Below are 23,844 nucleotides of genomic sequence, written 5' to 3' on the forward strand. Positions count from 1 at the left end.
TCCTGGTGCTGTTCCTGGTGCTGTCCCTGGTGGTGACCCTGGTGCTGTTCCTGGTGCTGTCCCTGGTGCTGTTCCTGGTGCTGTCCCTGGTGGTCACCCTGGTGCTGTCCCTGGTGGTGACCCTGGTGCTGTTCCTGGTGCTGTCCCTGGTGCTATCCCTGGTGGTGACCCTGGTGCTGTTCCTGGTGCTGTCTCTGGTGCTGTCCCTGGTGCTGACCCTGGTGCTGTTCCTGGGGCTGTCCCTGGTGCTGACGCTGGTGGTGCTGTCCTCAGCGACCGTGGAAGAAAAAAAACGAGGCAGGCACTTGCGTGCATTTGTTGTTCACAGCGCTCATCGGCAGCGCTGCGCGTGATGTCATACGCAGCCTTGCGTGGTGAAGTCACTCCAGAGGGCGCGAGTGAGAGCGAGGGAGGAGCGAGGGTGTGAGAGCGAGGGAGAGAGCGAGCGGTGAGGGAGGGGGTGGGAATGATGTAAGCGGTGAGGACACCGACCACCATCCCGCTCACCTCGGCACGGTGCGCACGAACTGGGAGCCGCCCGACCCGGCGCTTGCACGAGTCACGTCCGCGCGCCGCGATGGCGGAGAGCGAGGTGGAGACGCCCAGCACCCCGAGCGAGCTGCTCGAGAACCGCTACTTCGAGTTCAACAACGTGAGGCTGCCGCCCTTCTGCCGCGGCATCATGGACGAGATCCTGGCGTTCCCCGTGCGCGAGGACGACATCTGGGTCGTCACCTACCCCAAGTCGGGTGCGTGTGCTGCGGCTGGGTGCTGCTGCTGCTGGGTGGTGTAGGATAGTGTTTGACCAATGCTGGGTGGTGTTAAATGATGCTGGCTGGTGTAGGATGGTGTTTGGTCGGTGCTGAGTGGTGCAGGTTGCTGATTACTCAGTGGAACTGGTTGGTGGGTGCTGCTGGGAGTTGGGCGTTGCTGAGCGTTGCTGAGCGGGACTGGGTGGTGCTGGTTATTCGGTAGTGCTGGGTGATACTGGGTACTTATTGATGGTGTGTGCTGGGTAATGCTGGGTTTAGGTGAGTAATGCTGCGTATTGCTGGGTGCTGGAAGATTTTGGGTGGTCCTGCATTGTGCTGGCTGGTGGGTCCTGGGTGGTACAGGGTGTTGCCTGGTGGTGGATGGTGACTTGTGCAGGGTGCGGGCTGGTGCAGGGTGGTGGTTGGTGCTGGATTGTGTTGGCTGGTGTTGGATGCTGAGGAATGCCGGGTGGTGCTGTGTGGTGGCTGGTGCAGGATGCTGACTGGTGGTGGGTGGTGCAGGGCGGTGCTGGCTGGTGGTGGGTGGTGCAGGGTGGTCCTGGTTAGTGCAGGCTGATGTTGGTTGGTGCATGATGCTGGTTGGTGCTGGGTCGTGAGTGATGCATGCTGGTATTGGCTGGTGTTGGGTACTAGCTGGTAGTGGGTGGTGCTGCGTGCTGGCTGGTGCTGCGTGCTGGCTGGTGCTGCGTGCTGGCTGGTGCTGCGTGCTGGCTGGTGCTGCGTGCTGGCTGGTGGTGCTGAGTCCTGGATGGTGCAGGGTGGTGCTGTGCGCTGGTTAATGCCGAGTATTGGATAGTGCTAGGTAGCGCTGGGTAGTGCATGGTGCTGGGAGGTACAAGGTGGTACTGGATGGTACTGCGTAGTGCAGGTAGCTGGGTAGTGCATGGTGCGGGGTGGTGCAAGGTGGTATTGGATAGTACTGCGTAGTGCAGGTAGCTGGGTAGTGCATGGTGCGGGGTGGTGCAAGGTACTGGATAGTACTGCGTAGTGCAGGTAGCTGGGTGGTGGTGGAGGGTAGTGCAGGGTGCTGGCTGGTGCAGGATGGTGCTGGGCGGTGCTGGGCCGGGCGAGCACCGCGCTGAAATGGGCGGGGGCGCTGCACACGGGCGCGCTGAGGCCGCGTGTCGCACCACCGGGACGCAGCCTCGGCATCGCCTCCCAAGCGGCCCTCCCTCGCCGCGGCCGCGCTTTGTAACGATCACAGCCATCACAACGATCCCACTCCGGGCTATTGAACAGCCGGACAATGAACGCTCTGTGCTCAATTTGTGCCCATTTACTGGCACGCGAACGTGGCACACGCATCCCACGTAACCGACGTGCTGTATTCAGCACGTCACACCGTACCGACACACCAACTACTATTTCCACGTTGTGCTGTGTGTGGTGTGTACTGTGTGTGTGCTGCGTGCGGAGTGTACAGAATATATACTCGGTGTGCACTGCGTGTGTGGCGTGTTCGGTGTATATTGTATATGTACTGTGTGTGCTGCGTGTTTATTGGTGTACTGAGTGTGCTTACTCTATGGCGCATGAAAACTTCGTGTGTTCTGTGTACTTCGTGTTTACTGTTTGTACTGCGTGTGCGGTGTGTGCTGCGTGTACTGCGTGTGTTCTGTGTAATGCGTGTGTGCTGATGTATGTGCTGATGTATGTGCTGCGTGTGTGCTGCTTGCTGTGTTTGTGTGCTACACATGGGTCCGGGCGGTTGTTCTCTTATCACTGTGACGCGGGTTCTGACCACGCCACCCAGCCCACACCCTCGTGTGCCGATCCGGAATTCGTAGGTGGCGCTACTGTTAAGGCTACACGCTGAGTCGCAGGAGTCATTTTCAGGAGGGTTCTGTCAGATTGCTTATTTATTTTGAGATGTGTTCCGCCAATAAATGGCGAGTCGTATTTATTATTCACGTGGGGAGAAAACCCACACCTTGCGCGAGGGGGTAGCTACACCCCATCCTCCGTACAGATGGAAACAGCTGGCGATTTGTCCACATTTCGCTGCCACCGCCTTCTCCTGGCGAGCCCGGGTACTGCACCTCCTCGACGTCCATGGGTAGAAGGGAGTTTCGCAACAACAGTGCAGTGATCCACCAACCCTGACTGGTGACTCCACAGTGCTGGAGGATTACAGGCAGCCACTTGCAGGAGCGGAGGCACCACAGTGGCATGGAAAGGCTGCATAGAATACTACAGGCAGGGAGATGTTACAAAAAACATAACTCGTTCACAGCCAGACCTGTGCACAATGGGAATCCCGTAATCGATTCAAAACAACGCGCCTATTGCGGGAACTCACAAACGTGGCCTTTATAAATATCGCGGACTCACAATTTCGTGTCCTATTTCTAAGCCTCTTATTAAAAAAATTAAATGGTCAAGATTCCAGACTCGTACGTGATTGCGGCTTGAGCAGCTGAGAAGCGAATTCCCTCTCAGCGTGCGAACCCGCCCGTGCGTCCTCAACAAGAGGACACGCGCACTGCTAAATTGCACGCGAATCAAAAGCAGTAATTATCTAGCGAATTGCAAACACCATTTGCGTGTTTTGTAACGGGGGTACGGTCGATATGTCATTGGGAGCTAATTGCTCAATGCGCCCCTGCCGAGTTATTTAAGCTGCCAGTCACAAAAGGCATTGTCACCGTGAGCAACACGAGACGCGTTAAAGTGTGCTGGGTGTTGGCTGGACCGAAGGATAACGCCATAGCGGATGTAGAACAGAAGTGTGGTGTGTCTGTCTGTGTGTACTCACAGGATGGTGTGTCTGTGTGTACTTACAGGGTGGTGTGTATGTGTGTACACACAGGGTGGTGTGTATGTGTGTACACACAGGGTGGTGTGTCTGTGTGTACACACAGGGTGGTGTGTCTGTGTGTACACACAGGGTGGTGTGTCTGTGTGTACACACAGGGTGGTGTGTCTGTCTGTGTGTACACACAGGGTGGTGTGTCTGTGTGTACTCACACAGAGTACTGTGTCTGTGTGTACACACACACAGGGTGCTGTGTGTGTGTACACACACAGGGTGGTGTGTGTGTGTACACACAGGGTGCTGTATCTGTGTGACTCACACAGATCACGACGATCACAATGCATTATCCAGTCAGACTGTCCCTTCGGGCATTCTACATCTGCACTTGTTTTTAAGTTATTTATGAAATGTAATGCTTGTATTCAGACTGAAAATTAACAGTATAGGCAAACGTTGAAGACAATGTGTGAGTAAACAGTACAGCAACAAGAATATGAATTACAAGATACGTCACCACTTTGCCAGGCTAGGTGCACTTTGAGGCCGCCACTAAGTGTCGAAGGGTCTCACTGCTGGCCAGAAGGTGTCACGGAACAGACCCAGGTGCCGTGGGTTGACTGAGATGACTGGCAGATGCCACTACCTGTGCTCCCCACTGTGCCACCTCGCTGGGTTTAATCTGCCAGGGGCTCCGATCTTTGTTGTGAGTGTCCCTCCTCTGCCCTCATTACCAACATTTGCAATCAAAACAATGGTACCGAGAGTGTTTATGAACGATCCATTAATCCTATTAACTAGATGTGCTAGATTGGCACTGATTGTACGTCACAGATTGATTGGCAGACGGATTGAGTGGCACACAGTGAGTGGCATGGAGAGAGTATAGAGAGAGAATGGAGTGGGCGATAGAGGAGAGAGAGGACGGGGAGGGCATGCAGAGCGAGAAAATGGAGAGCGAGAAAATGGAGAGCGAGATCACATGGAGAGCGAGGGGGCACGTAGAGAATGGAGAGCGAGGGGGCACGGAGAGAGCGCGCTTCTCTTGACGGGGCCCGGCATGGCGCTGGGCAGGCACGAGTCTGCTGCAGGAGGTGGTGTTCCTGGTGAGCCACGGCACCGACGTGGACGAGAGCGCCCTCATGAACATCGACGATCACATCCCCGTGCTCGAGTACCCGCAGCCTGGCCTGGACGCAGTAAAGGTACCCCAACTGCTCCATTCCTACCCCATAACCAACATACGTACGTATACTCTTTGGTTATTTCGGTAAAGTCACGTAGGTTTAAAATAAAATAAATCACGACGTTTCGATCGCAACACACGCGGGCATCCTCAGGCGGAAAAAAATATAATCCAGCAGTGGAACTGCTGAACCAGCGAGAGAGCTGTTACAATAAGGTTATATATGTGGCGATGGGCAAGCAAGCGGGGTCTGAGCTGGAAAGGAATACCATCCACAGACACAAGCACGTCAGTTGTGTTAATGGGGGAGATTAGGGAGAGAGGGGTTAGGGAGGGAGATTAGCATGAATGAGCTTCCGTCACCGCATAAGAGTATCATGCCCGCATATGCGCACAACAGCAGTGTTAATGAGAGATTAGCACCATGAGAGTGCAATCCAAAGGACGTGAACATGAGAGTGCAATCCAAAGGACATGTGAGCATGAGAGTGCAATCCAAAAGGCAAGTGAGCATGAGTGTGCAATCCAAAGGACATGTGAGAGATCTAAGAGAGAGGCACAGGGAGAGAGAGACACAGATAGTAGGAAATAATAGCCGACATAGGCAGGTAGGATGGAAACATCACAGTCAGTTAAGACTTTACCCGGTTAATAACGTTCTTCCAATGATTGCTCAGTTTGTACCCATCTTCTTGGTTGAAGTTTTGTCTTTGTTTATATATCTGGACGGCTTCATGAACAAATCTCTGAAGCTAGCCAGTAGGTCTGCAGAGTACCTCCATCTTGAAAAAAACAATTTCGTGTGAGCCCACAGCGTTAAAACAATGATCAGCAACGGCAGAGGTATTGGTCCTACCGTGTTTCAGATCTGCCTTGTGTTCACGAACGCGGTCCGAGACATGTTTCATTTCCCAAATGTAACTGCTGCCACAACCACAACTCAGTTTGTAGACACCAGGGTATTGCATGTCAGGAATCACATCCTTTACAGATGGGATTAAATCACGGATTTTGTGTGCTGTGTTGAAATAGAACCTGGATCTTGTGTTTGTTTAATATTTTGGAAATCTTTTTGGTAAGCCCTGCTATGTATGGTAAAGTGATGATTTTGGTTGGATCCTCAGAAGGTTGTCTCGCCATGGCTGGGGAGGCAGTTTTGCGGATTGTACGGTCCGAGTATCCGTTCATCCTGAGGGCTTGGTGTACGTGCTCCAACTCAATAGCTAGATGGTGCTGTTCGGAGATGTAGTATTTTGATGAGGGAATTCTTCTGGGCTGAATGGTGGTGGGAGTCAGGCTTTAGATAGGCATCCGTGTGAGTGGCTTTCCTGTAGACCAAATGTCCCAACGAGCCATCAGGTCTCTTCTCGATCAAAACATCCAGGAATGGTAGCTTGCCATCCTTTTACACTTCCATAGTAAATTTGATAGACAGGTGTATGGAATTGATGTGGTTGAGAAATTGTTTCAGTGCTGGCAGGCCATGTGGCCAGATGACGAACGTGTAATCTACGTATCTCTTCCACAAGGAAGGACGTAGGGTGGATGTCTGGATGGCATCTGTCTAAAATTTCTTCATGAAAACATTCGCTACCACTGGCGATAAGGCAGAACCCATTGGAGTACCCTCATTTTGTTGCAGAATGTACCATTCCAGGTGAAGTATGTTTTGGTAAGACAGTGCCTTAGCAAATTTGGTACATCTGGATTCAGTCCTTGTTGGACCAAGTCTTCAATTATTGCAATCGTGTCAGGTACAGGTACCTTGGTGAACAGAAAGACTAGATCGAAACTGACAAGCAAATCATCTGGAGACAGTGAGATGTCCTTGATTAGAGAAACCAAGTGAGCTGAGTTAAGTACAGCTGAGGTGGACTTGCCCGTGAAAGGAAGCAGGGTCTCAGACAGAAATCGGGCCAGTTTGTAGGTGGGTGAGTTAATGGTGGAGACGATAGGACGTATGTTGAACTTCTTTCGCACCGTACATAACCGACTGTGCTAATCGTAGGTGCGGGGGAAGGACAACAAACTAAACACACAAAATTGGACCGGTGTCATGCCGTGTGTCCACTCAGCCGCAGTTTCCTCATTGTTCGTTGTGGCCATGCACGTGGCCTGTAACCCAGTGCTGTGGAGGCATTCGCAAGGGTTGGTGGATCACGCAAAGATGGCTGTGAAACTCGTTTCCCGTGGGCGTCGAGGAGGAGCCGTGCCCTGGCTCGCCAAAAGGCAGCATTACAAAGCATGGGCTAATCTCCATCTGTTCCATCTGTATGTGGATGGAGTGTTGCCCCCTCGCACACGTGGGGTTTTCTATGGGCCCTCCGGTTTCCTCCCACGTGTAAACACACATTAATTGGCCTGTATGCCCTTTAATAAATAGATGACCTCAGAGCTTGGGCAATTGTTGGCGCCGGCTCATCGTGTGGCTGCCTCTCCTCTCCTCTCGTCTACAGTTCCTTCGCACGCCTCCGAGTCGTTCTCTTGTACGAGAGCGAGCAAATCCCATACTAAAAGTTATTTAAATAAATGTAATAATAGTTACTTAATTTATTTTCTGTCTACGTGACTTTACCGAAAGAACCAGAGTAGAAAGAAAAGAAATTAAATAATAGTTATTTCATGTATTTTCTTTCTACGTGACTTTACCGAAAGAACGTGACTTTACCGAAAGAACCAGAGTAGAAAGAAAATAATTCAAATAACTATTATTTTCTTTATTTTCTTTCTACATGACTTCACCGAAAGAACCAAAGAGTAATTCCTGCAGTCACGAAAGCTTCAAACCATTATTATTGTTATCAATATCGTGAGCCTGTGACCGTTGCTGTGCTGCAGGTGCTGCCATCTCCCCGCATCATCAAGAGCCACCTCCCCTATCAGTTCCTGCCCAAGGAGCTGCAGGACGGAAAGGCCCGGGTAATTGAGGACGAGCGTGGCCTCCAAAAGGCTTGGAGCATCGCCAGGATGGGCGATGCTTGTGATGTTAAGATGCTTCAACGAGCGCTGTTGAAGAGTGTTGTGGAATATTTATAAAATACAACACAGAGAGACCCCAAGCAAAGGTCATGCTCACTGACAACAGTTAGGTCAAATGCATTGGCTCTAGAATTCATAGTGCACATAGGTGCACCATCTCAGCAATGCTCTTCATTGCAAGGCCCCACGGGCCACTGGTGGCCACCTTGTGGCCTTTACTGCGGCCCCTGACAATGCACAAATGTGAAAACACCCCCCATGATCGTGCTGCTGTCAAACCATAATGGTTTCAAATGTGTGGCGGCCCTCATACTGATGATGTCTTAGGGGCCGTCCATAAATGACGTCACGCGATTTTGGCCGATTTTTGACCCCCCCCCCTCCCCCCTCATCACACAAAGTCAGACCCCCCTCAAATATGACGTCACAAAGCTCTGCCCCCCTCCCTAAAATCATATTTCCATTAAGAAAACAAAACATGCTTCAAATCACTTTAAACTATTGTCATTGTAATGCGTATTTAATGTGGCGCTGCACTCTGATGTTGTAGGAGAAAACACGGATTAAAAAGGAGGCGTTGGAAAGCTGAAATTTAGCATAAAATTTACTTGAAAATATTAACGTCTAACTAAAACTGCAGATGTTCAGAATATTATATTGAAAGTCTCTTATAATTATAAAATATTACAAGTAATTATAACTATAAAAAAATACTTGAAACTTTGTAGTAGAACGAAGCAAAATGAAGAGTACAATTATAACAATCACACATTAATTTCACAGAATGAAAAGCCCTGGTAGAATCATTAGAATCAAAATGTTTAATTACAATCATTTTATTTTTTTACAAAATTGATGCTTCTCCATTTCCCCAAGGAGAAGCAAAATGCTCCTTCATGGAATAAATTAAAGGTGACCTTAATACATTTGAATAATCAAATAGTTAATAATAAAAATAATCAAAATTAGTGTTGTTATAACAATTCTATTTAATTAATATTTATTTAAAGTTGCGCATTTTGATGTGACGTCACATTTCTCAACCCCCCCCTCCCCCCCTCGTCACACATCGTCACAAATGTCTGACCCACCTCCCCCCCTCTAGGTGCGTGACGTCATCTAAGGACGGCCCCTTATCGGCGAAAGTGGCCCCCCTCAGAGGATTAGCGAAGATCACCATCCTACAGCATGCAGCTTAGAGCTCAAAGTTTTTTTTGCAAATTATTTTCATTATTTCGGTAATCTTAACTGGCTTAGCCCGAATTTTGGCGAACTCGAGTCCAGATTTGGGAGGGGTTTATTTCCCAGGGTTGTAATTGTATGTTGACAACAGGAAACTCAGAGCTGCAGGTCTCTGTTGAATACTCCTGTGGGAAATGCGTGCTCTCCATTGAGCTAATTCACCCCACCCCTTGCCGTGGTATCCACAGCCTGCGCACGTATCAATATTGAACGGCGTTGCCACGTGTACTAATGCGTAGGTCGCCTCCAACTACCACGTTCTGTACTTCCCGATTAAACGTGGAACTTGGGCTGTGAGTCCAATGGTTCCAACGACATGTTAACATTGGACCAACGTTGATCTAACCACATGCCAACGTTGGGCCAACGTTGATCTAACCACATGCCAACGTTCGCCTGACGTCCGTCTATTTATGCGTCCCACGGCTAGTCGGCGGTGACGCGCGGTAATGTCGGTACGTGCCCGTGGCGCTGCAGCTCGTGTACATGGCCAGGAACCCCAAGGACCTGGTGGTCTCCTACTACCAGTTCCACCGCTCGCTGCGCTCCATGAGCTACCGGGGTACCTTCCAGGACTTCTGCCGCCGTTTCATCTACGACAAACGTGAGATCCGCCATGCCGCCTCTCACCCGTCCACGATTCACTGCGCCTGTGCCGCCAAACTCCAGAAGCGTTTGTCTACGATCCCCAGCCGATACCTCCCTCCCAAAGAGAAAACATCCCCTGTGTAGCCTTACCAGACTGTCGAGACAAGTACTGTTAGCGAGCACCTATGAAGGCCGGCACTGCACACGAGGACGTGGGCGGCCAGCCCCATGCCCGGCCGCCTTTGTCTCCCTCGTGGAAATATTTACACACTGCACCAGGCACTCATTTGAGGCTGAGTCGACCTAAAGGAGGCCCAGGACTGGTTCAGATGAACGTCACTGGTCTTGTCCATGAGCGGGATTCGAACTCGGGACGCCAGGTACATAGCGCAGCGCGCGAACCGCAACAGCACCACCGCTCCCCTTATTACTCCCCGCCTCCCCACTTTGCCTGCACCATCGCTGCTATCCCGGCACAACTCTTTTGGCTGATCATCAAACGAAGATGGTCACAGCAATCGCGCACTTTCAGATGCTTGTCTGCGGCTGTCTGGAACGCGCGTACTTCCGATATTAGCAAGCCACTGGAGCTGTGCATTTTTTAATCTAAATTGAAAATGTTTTTCTTTAGAACTGCTTTTGTGTTTAGTTTGTTGTCCTTCCCGCGCACATCCAATTAGCATGGTTGAATGTATCTTCTTTTGCACCATATATAGCCAATCGTGCAAATCGTAGGTGCGAAAAACGTTCAACCGACATACATACTTATACTGTATCTGTGACGCGGTATCCCTTGCCTGCAGTCCATCCATGAAGGATATCACAGAATCCTGAAATCCGTTGTGAATCTCTTTTCGAGGCTGAGATTTTGGCAGTCCCTGGCAGTGTCGGCTCTAGGGCCCAACGACCGTGCCAACATCAATTCCGGGTCAAACGCTGGGGGGTCACCTCTGAAGCCGTCCCTTGGCAGCTGTGCCCTCCCTCTGTGGCCATGCATCCCGCGGCCGGACAGCAACGTGAACGGAGCGCCCACTCTCTCTCTCGGTTGGCGTGGGCCCAACGCCACGGCATTCCCTTATGCGTCTCATGCCTCGCTCGCAGTTCACATCCGGGAGCTCTGCAAATGCGGCGGCAATACTCTGGCCGAAAGCCTTAATAGCTCAATCAACTTTTTGGCAATTAAAAATGTCCCCATTGAAAATGGCCCAAAATATTTCGTGTGAGCAGAATAACGCATGGCGAGAGCAGATTTTGATGGGACGCAAATTGGGCTTCATGTGCATTTAATTTCTTCATGACAAATACTCCGCAACTCGTATTTCAGGAGGCCGCTGCATTAGGGAGGCCTTCATTCAACTGCAGAATAACCATGGCCGATGACAATGATGATGGAAATCGAATACCATTCAAACAAGACCGAAAACTCTCTTGGCACAGCGTTGTATGTACAGTGCTTTGTGTTCAATTAACAAAGAGGCATATGAACTATCTGCTGTTTCCTTCTCTCTTTCGTCCTTACTTTCCCTCTGCCGGCACCACCACCACCACCACCAGTGGGCTACGGATCGTGGTTCGAGCACGTGCAGGACTTCTGGGCACACCGCAATGATGAAAACATCCTCTTCGTGAAATACGAGGATCTGCACATGGTTTGTGCTGCAGCGCCCAAGCGCTCGTTGTCTTCGCGTTATGCGGCAAAATAGCCGGGCGGTGGTGGTGAAAGCTTCCACTTGCCTGGTATACAGGAGGGTCGTGGGTTCAATCCCAACCCTGACACCTATATATTTGGAGTTTGCATGTTCTCCCTGTGATCACGTGGATTTTTATCCACCACACCTGTCACAGAGTGAGACTTTCAGCGACTAAAAATGGCACTTCTGGTAATCCAGTGTAGACGTATGCGGACGATGCTAGGAATTCAGACTTGTATGTTTAGAATACAATATGGGAATACAACATTGTAGATGCAATAAGGAGGAAGTTGTTTTGTGTGGGACACGTGTGTAGAGTGGAAGATAGGGTAAGCAACTTGGAGGTTGAGCGGTGGCACAGTGGTTCACACACTGCGGTGTATGAACCCAGCGATCCACACCCACCTCCTTCACCTACCCACCCACTCCTGTTGGGGTTGAGTCGTGGGCATAAAATGTCAACTACATCGAGAACCCTCCACTTCCCGACACGGCCGGGCAAATCGAGTGGTCACGTGATATCGCTTGCCAGCGCACCTAGCGGTTCGTAATGTTGCAACGCACGTCCGCATCTACTCAAGGGCCCGGATCGGAAAACACTTTTGATCTAGCGCCGAGCTCCTGCCGACGCCTGATGACGCTGATAATCTCCAAAATCCTCAACATAATGCTCGCTTTTCAACGTAACCGGTTTTGCTGGGGAAAAAACGCATCAAATCGGCACATTAGTTAGCCTGTTTCAGGCGGTGGAGGGTTCTAGCTCTGATATTACACCCACACGAAGGTTTAAGCCCAAGAGAGACCAATCGTGAATCGGTAATGACGACCGATTTCTGGGCTTGTTCGCAATTCCAACCGCCGCGGCACGCGACCGTTCGTTGCGTGTCATCCGTGGGAAAGTATTTCAGGAGAGGGGAGGAGGAGGAGGAACATCGGAATGTGACCGTTTGCTGCTGTCGGTGCTGCAGGACCTGCCCAGGGTCCTCGGGAGGCTTTCCTCCTTCCTGGGTGTCTCCTATGAGCGAGCGCACCTGGAGGGCATGGTCGCCTACTGCCAGCAAATCATCGACCACTGCTGCAACACCGACGCACTTCCCATCAGCCGAGGTGCCGCCCCGACTCCCCTTCACCCCTCCTCGCCCCCTGTCCCCCCCCTTGACTGCGTAGCACCTACCATTAGCACGGTTTGTTACGTATGGTGCAAAAAAAACTTTAACATCTATACACACACATCTCCTGAAACGTCTCTCATTCACCCTCTTATTACAATCGGATGTAGAAGCTTTCTGTCAGCTCCTCTTTTGCCTCCTGGAGCATTAGGCTGAAGAATATGGCGAAGAGTGTATGTGCCAGCACGCAACCTTGCTTGACCCCATTGTTGATGAGAAAGCTGTCTGAGAGGCTTCCTTTGTGTTTGACCTGGCCTTTCTGTCCGACGTGTAGTTGCTGCGCGATTGTACGGAACTTGGGAGGGTAGCACCATGATAGCTTCCTTGTCTGTCACAAGGGTTGTGCCATCTGATGATCTTAGGAGGGCTATGTCTGGTGCGAGGGTCCATACACTGAGCATAGAGCTTCATAGAATGCTCGTGACCCCCACTTCTGCATACAGCTGTGTCCTTACTGCGAGGTCTGTCCACCAGCTGTTCTTGAAGACTCTCAGCTTTGTTTGCAAGGTTTTGTATGCAACGCTGTATGCAGCTTTTGTGGCTTGGTCATTGGAACAGGCAAGTAGTCTGGAATGATAGGACCGTTAAGTCTGGAGGAGTGATTTGATTTCCGGATCATTCTCATCGAACCAATCTTTGTGTTTCCGTGGAGAATTTCTCCCTTAACAGGGGGAGCTTCTCTACTTGGATCTTCTTGGGGTGCAGACCTTTATTCTTGTGTGGTGGCTTGATCCTGAGGGTGACTTTTGCTCTGACCAATCTGTGGTCTGTATCGCAGTCGGCGCTGGGCCTGACTCTGGTGTGTAGTATGTCCCTTGCATCCTGTTGGCGAACAAGGATATAATCCAGTAGATGCCAATGCTTGGAGCGTAGGAGTCTCCACGTGGTCTTATATCTGGCTTTTTGTTGGAACAATGTGTTATGCAGAGGTTGTGTTCTGCGCAGAGCTCCAGTAGCACTCAAGCCTTTCCACCACATCAAGGTGAGGATCCTTGGAAAGAAACTTGATTTGAAGCTATCGTGACTGCAGGAATTACTCTTTGGTTCTTTCAGGAAAAGTCACGTAGAAAAAAACCCATGATGGTGTGCGTCTATCTCTGCTTGTATGTCTGTCTGTGTGTCTCCGTGTCTATGTTTTGTTTATCTCAAATTTAGTTATACATGATGACGACTGCTTGTGTTGCAATTGAAACGTCGTATTCTATTATTAAATTTCTTTTCTTTCTACGTGACTTTACCAAAAGAACCAAAGAGTAATCCTTGGAAAGGTGACAATCCTTGAAAATTACACAGATAGCCATAGTTAAATAGCGAACCACAGAGTGAGACAGAGATCAGAGAGTTACATAGAGATGTATAGACTCGGCTGGCGAGGCACACTGAGCCCAGCAGTTCTGTTACAATGACCATCACAGCCCAGGACTGTCACCATTGGCAGGAGCTACAGGGACATGGCTCAGATGTCAAGGGACATAAGCCAATCACGTGAACTCGCAGACGCTTTTGGCTAGCCATGGAACAAAGACGGTCACAGCATTGCACGCTCTCAGTTATTTCCAATATTAGGAAGCCACTGGAGCCATGCACTTTTAAATCACATAGATTGAAAATAATTTCTTTAGAAATGCTTTGTTTAGTTTTTTTGTCCTTCCCCTACATCTCCGACTAGAACGTTTGGCTATGTACAGTATGAAACAAGTTCAACATTCATACACATACAGGAGACGGTTGGATCTTGCAGTACGTCACTACACATGCCAAGTAATTTAGTATATGCTGCAGCTTGGTAATGTTTTTGGCAGACGTCCCAGAGTAGTGCGTTGCAATAATTGAGCCTCATCGATACTATGCTACACGACACCGTGGTGGCTATGTCACGACTCAATAGTGGTCAAAATGTGTCGTAGATCCCTGATATGAAAGTTTCAGGATCTAACGATATTTTTCAAGTGGTGATAAAACGACATATTCTGGTCGAGTACGGTGCCAAGGCTCTTTAGATGAGTAGAATACTGAATCCTGGAGTCTGCGACCGAACACACCAGATCCTCTCATATTTTTTTCGCCCGAGTACCAACGGCTGCTTTTGCATGTTACTCTCCCCATAGTCACGTGGATTTTTCTACAGATCCTCCAGGGTTTCCCTCCACATTTAGAAACAACATGCGTTTAAAGTATTTTGCTGATATACATTTCCACGTAAGCCACTTCGTTGAGCTATCATTTGTGGCCAGGCCGCTTCTGAAAAAAGAGCTATAAAGCTTAGTGGGCTTTACCTGGTAAAATATTTCGTATATAGTTTATAATATTAACTTATTTTTTTAAACAATTGAGTGCTTGCGCCACGTCAGAGCAATCGAGGCCAGTTCTCCACTGTGGTTGATAAAAAAAATATCATTACAAACCTCTGCGTGACATCGACCCTCGTTGTACAAAATGGATGCGAATGATACACAAGCAGAAGACAACCTCAGTGTTGGTTTTTGGACCGAGTAATTACCTTGGGTCAAGTTCAGGTCGATGAAGTAGTCTTTAACAATCCCGGAGTTTGTAAGATTAATTTATTTTCACAATTATTGTGTATCATTGTGGAAGATATATAACATAAAATAAGCAGACAATATCTCAATATCTCCTGCATATGCCTCTCCCCACAATCTATTTTTAAAGTATTTATCCTCACACAACCCATCAGCCGCATGGCGTTATGGTTGTGCATACATTCATCAGTGTTTTGCTTGTCTTGAATCAATGCTGCTGACATTAAGCACTTCCAGGTTGGGTTGTTTCAGGAGCAATCCTTTCATTTGTTTGCATGGAGAGACAGATATATATATCGTCTACTCACCTATTTTGTAATTTCTCCCAAGTTGAAACCCTTTTAACTGAACCTTTTTGTTTTGTTCCTCCACTTTGCAGTTGGAAGCCTGCAGCAAGGTACGGTGAGAAGTCTCCCTATGTTGGATTTCATCAGCACCGCAACCGACATCCAATTAGACTTTTCAAAGACGCACTCTCCTCCTACTAACCCTATTATTTAAAGCAGAGATCAGGGGTGCTGCTTATATTCTTGTGTGTGACCGGATCTGTATAACTTTATTAACACCAGGCACAAGCGTTAGGTGCATCTGACTTTCCGAAGCATCTTATAATCCGGAGAATACAGTAATAGTAATTATGTGTACTGTAGTTTTATATACTGTATAGCATCTCTTACAATCGCCGAGAAACCACAGCCAAAGCAGCAAGGCAGCAGCCATGGTGATGAGCCGGCGCTACCATCAATTCCCCAAGCTCTATACATCAGCCAATTAATTAGTATAACACGAAGGCTTTCGCGACCAATATCATTTATAATATAGGTTTTTTTGGGGGTTATATCGTGTAAATCTGAGTACAGATCGTAAATGTGTACTCAGGATTGTAAATGTTGTGGATTTGCTCTCCAACACACCGGTGAGGTCTACTCGTGTTGTGGCCGACTTTGAGACGTCACTTCTTGGAGGCAATTATTTAATCAAACACCGAGCACACCGTGTACACTATATACAATACACTCCCTTCGCTGTTACACAATCTGTCTATAGTATATACGCAACTCTACACTGGTTGCTAGCCTACACACAACGCTAGCCGTCCGACACTGACGGCGCTGAACTAAGACAGCCAACTACGTCTAAGCAGCGCAATTATCAAGTGGATACGACAGCGACGAAGGCACGAGACGACAGCGGCGACAGCGGCGATGGTGACGATCTTCAGCAGCAATGACAAGGATCCCACTCCAAACAACAGCCCCGAGCTCCCGCTCGGGGTCCCCTTTTATCCTGTTAGCGTGGCCTCACTTCACCCCGGCCTCACTTCACCCCGGCCACGCCCCCCTTCTGGAACTACTAGCGGGCTCTCGACGTGTCCCTTCCATAACTTTTACCGGAGATCCTTCTCGGGTCCATCACGTGGCCTGCTGTCAGTCAGGGCTCCTACAAGCTGCAGATCCCCTTCCTTGCCAGCAGCCAGCGCTATGCTACTTAGTGACCAATTCTATGTCAGTACACCAGTAATGAATTGGAATGTTGTGTTTATGTGACAAACCTTACTAATTGGGTGTGTCAGGTGGTGGCGGGTTTAACGATACATATTTACGCGATCTAACCCAACAACCCAATATATTATGAATTAATGAGTATTTAAGCATGTTTGAGCCTAAATGGATGTTTACAAACAGCCGCAAAACGTCGTGGTGGGTGTTACAATTATAATCAGCTTCACTGGCCGAGCGCGGCACCAGGTGCCATCCCCCGAAGTGAACGTGAAATCGTTGAGTTAACGTTGGTCCAAGGTTCCAAACCGCATGCCAACGTAGGTCCGACGTCGGCTTGGTTGATGCGATTGTAGTCTGCGCGCGTCTCCCCCCGGCGGGCTTGCGTGCAGGCCGCGTGGGTCTCTGGAAGGACATCTTCACCGTCTCCATGAACGAACGCTTCGACAGCGTCTACCGCCAGAAGCTGGGCAAGTCGGACCTCACCTTCGACTTCCAGGTGTAGAGTTGGCCGAGCGTTGCCACCGCCAGCCGCGTCGCGGCCTCCACATGGGCCACGCTTGTACCCACCGCTACTCTCAGACCATCTCCGGGCTACTTTACGACGCGTGTATTAACGACGATAACAATTGGGCACATTTGCTATTTCGTGACGCTATTTAAAGAGCAGGACGACTGTCATGACAAAGGCGCTACGTTCCACATAGTAGGGAGGTTGTGTTGCTATGTGTAACCCAAATTGAGAAACGTTAGTAATAATTAAAATTTGGACCGATTTCTCAGTGGAAGTTTCAAATGTAGTTGTTGTTTAACCAGGTGACAACTTACAAGATTGGGATACAGTAATACCTCAGTTAACGATGTAGATGCGTTCCATGATGTCACTTCGTTATCAGAAACTCGTTACCAGAGGTCAATATAACATAGGAGGCATAGGGATGCATTGCAGGACTTCAGAGATGGGGGGTGCAATCGCACACATTGCTGCACAGTCGACTTTCACTTTATCTGCTTGGTTTATAAAATGGTCTTTCAGGTGAACTGCGTCAACCCTCACCAACAAGCCGATTCACTTTTTATCTCTCCTGCCTCTACCCTCCTTATACTCTGCATTTTCGTTTCCAAAGAAATTGATTTCCACGCTGCACTTCTTGCCCAGTAAGGCCACTAGCACGAGATGTTCGTTGTTTGGATGACATAATGGGGTTAGTAAAATCACTTTAAAACTGTAAAAACCACGATAACGTTTCACCAACGCGAGGAGCTTGAGCAATGGCGGAGGGAAGAGTGGGAAGCGCGCCGCTAATTGCGCCGCGTGAGGGGGGACTCCCAGAGCTCTTCGCTGATTGGCTGCTGATCATGTACAGGACATAAACCCCACTCAGTTGCGTCTACAGGACACACGTAGCATTTAAAAGTGTTCTTTGTTGCAAGGCCTGCAGGCCAATGGTGGCCCCTGGTGGCCTTTAGTGCGGCCCCCAACGTGGGGCCCCCGACAATACACAAATCTGAGAACACCCCCATCATCGTGCTGCCAAACCCAATGTGTGGCGGCCCTCACACTGGTATCTTATCGGCGAAAGTGGCCCCCCTCTGTAAATTTTTGAAGAATACGGATTTAAAGCGTTACTCTTTAAAATGTATTTGCATCATTTCTGAATATATTTGTATTTTTTCTATAATTTTTTGGCAAAAATAGGCGGGTCGAAGGAACCCCCGGCCGACTTCGTTCCCAGAGGATTCGTTAACCGAGGTATTACTGAGCCTAATTTGCAACAGTGACATGCGGCATTAGTCTGCCAATAGGAGGTGATGATTGCTGCTGTGTAAGTCCCAGTTTAGTAATTTGCGGTGTCATTCTCGCATTTGGCAAAATTTTGATCCGGACAACAGCACATGATGGCCGAGTGTCGCAAATAACGTCACGGTAATGGCTTTTTCATAGCACCATTTATGAAGGGCCATTGCCCAAAACGTCACATTATATTTCTTCTTTATTGTTATTTGTTCTTATGCATCACCGCCAGGTAATGTGTTTAACCGTTTGAGCAGCGGGTGTCGCAGCCTTTCCCCAAATGGCACTGTACGAGTCAGAATCTGCAAGCTCTCTGGATGACAGTTTACCAGCGTGTCGCGGCAAATGTGGAACTGTCGAATCGTGATTCCCGTTTGTGTAGCTCGAGAACGGATGCCTTCAAAGATTTAGAGGTAAACCAAGGAGATGGATGATCAAGAGAACCATGTTACAGGATCACGCCAGTTTCCCAGTTAACATGGAACTTTGGGCCAACCACATGGCATCGTTGGGCCAACCACATGGCATCGTTGGGCCAAACACATGCCAATGTTGGCCCAACGTTGCATGTGTACTGGGCTCTTATCCTTTACAACTTTAATAGGAATTTTTGCCAGCCGCTTAGTGTTTTGGGCCTGTGGTGCCGAGCTCGGCAACAGTAAAGACAGGCGTATTTAGGCGGTCCCCGCTTTCACGATGTCACAATGCGCTCCTGGTAACCCTGTCGTAAATCTAACCACTATTTTCCCATAGATGGTAACCAGTAGAAACACCACGTGCCGATTTGTTTTTAATTTTATCGGCCATAATTAACAGGGTTCAACAGGTAAACATCCACAAAAACACTTGAAACCAGACTATGTTCAAATATGTTTGAAGTCGTGTCGGAAGATGAATCGTAAATCAAGTTCCTGTGTCGTAAATCAATGGTGGAATTATATAAACGTAAATGTGGACCATCGTACATCGAAGACCACATATATTTGCTCTGGGAAATGTAGTAACACAGTCCAGGACAATGTCCCAAATCTCAAGACACCACAACTCGCCATCATCGCACACCTACACGTACATTCGTTAGCACCGGTGATCGGGACCTCTTATATTGTTTGCCTGGCAAGAAAGGTTTACCATTGTTTATGCAAAACAAAGAGACTGATTTATAAAACAAATATCACAGCTTCAAGTGAAATTATAATTATTGAGCGTCAATGAAGGAGAACAGAAGTTCTGTAGTGTCGTAGACCCGTTGAGACACACGATACATTACCTCCTGCAAGGGCGACCAGCAGTACTTTTTGGCTGGAACATGTACTGCGACCCACCAGTGGATCACTAGAGATTCTGTTGTGGGTCTCGTGACAGATCAGAACAAACACCGACATCGTAAGCGCACAACAGTTTCCGCTGCATCCGACGGCAAGTAAAAATTCCCCGATACAAATTCATACGTTCAAAGTATGATAACTTGCACCAACGCATGGTGCTCCTCCTTGCTACATCTGTCGTATATCACAGGGTTAAATCCACCCGGGTAATGTTATTCGTCGTAGCTTTCTGGTGGTGGTGGATCGTCGCGGAAGAGCAATTTGAGATCCACCGGAACGGATCGTCACAGTGCTTTGTGTATTGGTCACCGCTGCTTTAAGGCGCTGCTGGACTGCCTGCGGGAAATGTTGATGGTGAACTGCAGCAGCCTGCAGAAGCTAGCTACACTCAGCTAACAGACACCAAAGTACAAACCTGGAAATAATGCATTGCTTTCCCCTGCCTGAACAATTAGTGTTCTGTCCAGAATGCATTTCCCCCCAATTGTGGCTTGCTAAACTGGATGTGTGTGCCGTGCAGTAATCTAGCTATCAGCTCAAGCCTCCCATAAACGACGTGACGTTGTGTGGTCAGCCCCACTCTGAACCTCTCCCCACCGCTTGCTGTGAGAACAGATGCCACTCCTCCTTCATGCAGCAGCGGCGGCGAGACCCTGATGTAGCCTCCTCCTCCTCCCATCTCTCCTGAACCCTTGGCTCCCGTTTCTTCGATCCTTTTTCTCTCAATCCCATTCCTTCTCCGCTCTTTTCCTTTTTTCCATCGATTTATTTTCCCATGCATTCTATCCTTGACTCTCATCCACTTCCCGTGCTGCGTGCCACGTGCCACGGGTTATAAAGTATTGTGCAGTGGGTAATTACGTCAAACATAAAGCTGGAGTTGTCTTTTGAGATGTTTGCTTTCCACGTGTGCCCTCTTTGCCGACAGGTGCTGTATTTACTTCCTGTGACTCAAAGTGTTGTGAGGAATTCTTCGACAAACTGCGGTGCATATTGCCGTGGTCACGTAGAGCTGCTCGCAAATGGTATACGTGTACAGTGTATGTATATAAAGTATATCAACCTATATTCAACGCGAGCGGGCTCTGGTGACCAATATGATTCACACAAATCGATTTTTGGGTAAGATCGTCGCGCGAGTTAAAATTCCAAAGCATCTTGGTTGGCAAAGGGCGTACGACACAGTCAGCGTTTTACTCGCGCTATCTAGCCCGAAACGCAATTACGAATGAGCTTATATTTGATTAGCAAATTCCATCGCGCTTGTCTTAACAGGTCGAACAATTTTTTATTTAAAAGTTCTGTAGGTTCTGACATATCAATGGTGGTCGAAATGTAATTGTGTAGGTGTCAGGAATGACACTGAAGCGTTCTGCGACAGCTCCTGACCACCGCCGTTTCCTCTCCGCGTAAACATCGCGGTACAGGAATCGGAACCGTTCTGAATAGTGCTAGTGACATACATGCGCTTGGTCTTGAGAGAAGTGGCGGTATGGTGTACCGGCGTATACTGGTACGTTGCCACCACTGCATTATCAACAGTTTTTTTTGTTATATAATTACTGCCGATAACTAATGGGTCTTGGCTATGCCATACATTAGTGCGATGAGGTTTTTTTAATATATAATTTTTATTAAAACTCAACGCGAGCCCGGTACAAAGCGCTCACAGAACGGAGGGAGAACAAAAATTCCACGAACAACAGCAACCCGAATTGGGGCCGAGTAAAGGGGGAGAATTGGGTTCACTGCCCCACCCAGGTGGGCACCACGAGCGAGGGCATTATGTTTTTAACCAACGCTGGTGAGGTGTGCTTCTTCAATGTTTTGAAAGTCGTGCTGTTCAAGTGAGACATTAACTGCGAAAGGGAACACGAGTGCGCTGCAATCATGGCCGAGACAAAGTGCTTTAAAATTGTGGGCACACTCTTCAGCGCCCCCCATGCGGTTGCCTGGCCTGCAGGAGTTTAGTTGCATAGGCTGGACCATGTATAGTGGCGGGTACCACCCGCCTCTAGCCCACAAGTCTAAACAGATACAGAATTAGCTGCAGCTCAAACTGTCGGAAAATTAACGCCTTATCCAAAGTCCGATAAGTTTCCTAGGTTTACAAATCGTTTACTCGTAATTTTCAAACTGACGAGGTTTTTTCCCCAGAGTCCGCTGCTGATCAGTGTAGTAACTGTAGGAGTTAAAGGTAGAGACCCGGAAAATATGCAACGTTGGGCCAATGTTGGCATATGTTTGGAACCATCAGACCAACGCTGCCCTAATGTTAACCCAACGTTTCATATTTACTGGGGGATGAGGAGTGCCCAATGAGCTTCAAAATGCAGCTTCCCGAGACTCAATATATCGTGAAAGTGCACTTGTACGTAAAGGCGAAAGCTCTGTGGCTTCTGTAAGATTTTGTTGAAACTATGAAAACCTCATAAACAAAAAAAGGCTACACTTGTTCATCATGTGTTGTTTTTTGTATGCACGACACACAACCACTCGCCACCAATCTTATCCATGGCCACAAAAATCAAACTCGGGTTGCCAGGTTCATAGTCTCGTGCATTAACCACTGTGCTACCATTACACCTGTGGGTACTGCCTATTGCCTTCATATCCCATGCTCCTTTGTATGGCCCTATAGTTTTTGGCTACAACTGATATTAGTCAGTTTAACACGTAGGCTTTCGCGACCAATATTATTCATAATGAAGGTTTTTGGGTTAGATCGCGTTATTTATAAATGTGTCGTAACCCTCCACCACCCGACACAGCCAATCAGCAAAAAAAGTGTCACGTTGACAAAAGACAAATAGTTCACTACTTTAGCCGACCGGTGTGTTGAAGCGTGAAACCACAACATTTACAATTTGTAAGATTATGGGTGGCCACAGAGAAGCCACATCATTTATGGGAGGCTTGAGCTGATTTAGACAGATGCTATTACTACCAGTAACACGAGTAACACTATTGCACTCAGGTGTAGTGTAATCCAGCATGGCCGTCGGGTCGTGACTTAGCATAGGCAAGACATTTTATCGCTGTATTGTTTAGACCAGGGGTCCTCAAACTACGGCCCGCGGGCCACATGCGGCCCACCGAGGGCATTTATCCGGCCCATGGTCACTAATTGGGCTGCGCTTGTGAGCACTAATTGGGCTGCGCTGGTGAGCACTAATTGGGCTGTGCTGGTGAGCACTCATTGGGCTGCGGTGGTGGGCACTGATTGGGCTGCCGTGGCGAGCACTGATTTGGCTGCGCTGGTGAGCAATAATTGAGCTGCGGCGGTGGGCACTCATTGGGCTGCGCTGGTGAATGGTTCAATGGGCCAATTGACTGGACTTGCCCCCCAGGCCTAAGGCTGCCAGCCCTCCCCTGGCTGCGCTTGACTGGCTCTCCCTCCCTCAGCTCCCTCACTTGCCCCTCGGCTCCACTCCCAGTGATATTCCCGTGTGCTGAGTAAATGATAGAGGGGTAATAACAGAGTGATCTCTGATCTCTGGAGGAGCTGCCTGCTGTTTTCCCGTGCTGGTCTGTGACAGACAGCCGAGGAGTAGGAAACCCAATTTAAATGACAGTAAGTGCATTTATATTCTGATTGCTATTCAATTATATGAGGTTATATGTTGTATGTTGTGTAAGCCCCGGTTCATACTGTTGCGATCTCTGAGCAGTGCGAGTTCAGCCATATGCTTGTATGGCTGAACTTGCATTAGATTCGGAAGAAAAAAGGCACATGTGCCTTCTTTTTTCCTGCAGTGGAATCGGATCGCATGGGTCTTCTCCCCCATGCGATCAGATTCCTATGCGAGTTCGCAGATCGCACTGCAATCTGTGAACAAAACTGCAGGTGTAATTAACTTTTTAATGGCACCCGCACCAGTGTGAGCCTGGGGTAAAAGCGGAGTTCCCCCAATCAGACTGCATTGATGGGCAGTGCAGTCTGTATGTCTCTGTGTGGGCAAAGTTATTGCTGGTATATTGTTTTTGTAGCGCTGTATATATATTGGTATTTTACCAATAGCAATTTTGACTCCCTAGGAAACAATGATGTCAAGAAAGAGAAAAATTGACTCGGAGTGTAGGATATTAAAAAAACAGTGGAATTATGATTACTTTTTCATGCAATACAAGGAAAGAGCTGTGTGTCTGATATGCCAGAATATAGTGTCTGTGTTCAAAGAATACAATTTACGTCGACACTATGAAACTCAACATAAAGATAAATATGATTGTTTGGTCGTTGAAGTGAGAAAAGATAAAATATTAAAACTGAAAAATACATTAACAACTCAGCAAAATACT

The 23,844-nt window shown here is 48.5% G+C and overlaps 1 protein-coding gene across 1 annotated transcript; it reads left to right on the forward strand.

Moving 5' to 3' along the window:
- Positions 1 to 396: 396 nt before the first annotated feature.
- On the forward strand, positions 397 to 21,993 carry SULT4A1 (sulfotransferase family 4A member 1). The gene is made up of 8 exons (XM_078614262.1): positions 397 to 749; positions 4,600 to 4,730; positions 7,550 to 7,630; positions 9,410 to 9,536; positions 11,075 to 11,169; positions 12,180 to 12,318; positions 15,300 to 15,317; positions 16,812 to 21,993. Exons 1-8 carry the CDS (start codon positions 578 to 580, stop codon positions 16,922 to 16,924), a joined length of 876 nt encoding a protein of 291 aa, XP_078470388.1. The 5' UTR covers positions 397 to 577; the 3' UTR covers positions 16,925 to 21,993.
- Positions 21,994 to 23,844: the final 1,851 nt, after the last annotated feature.

This window comes from Lampetra planeri, chromosome 43, assembly GCF_965212315.1.
Source record: "Lampetra planeri chromosome 43, kcLamPlan1.2.h2, whole genome shotgun sequence".
Classification (NCBI taxonomy): domain Eukaryota; kingdom Metazoa; phylum Chordata; class Hyperoartia; order Petromyzontiformes; family Petromyzontidae; genus Lampetra; species Lampetra planeri.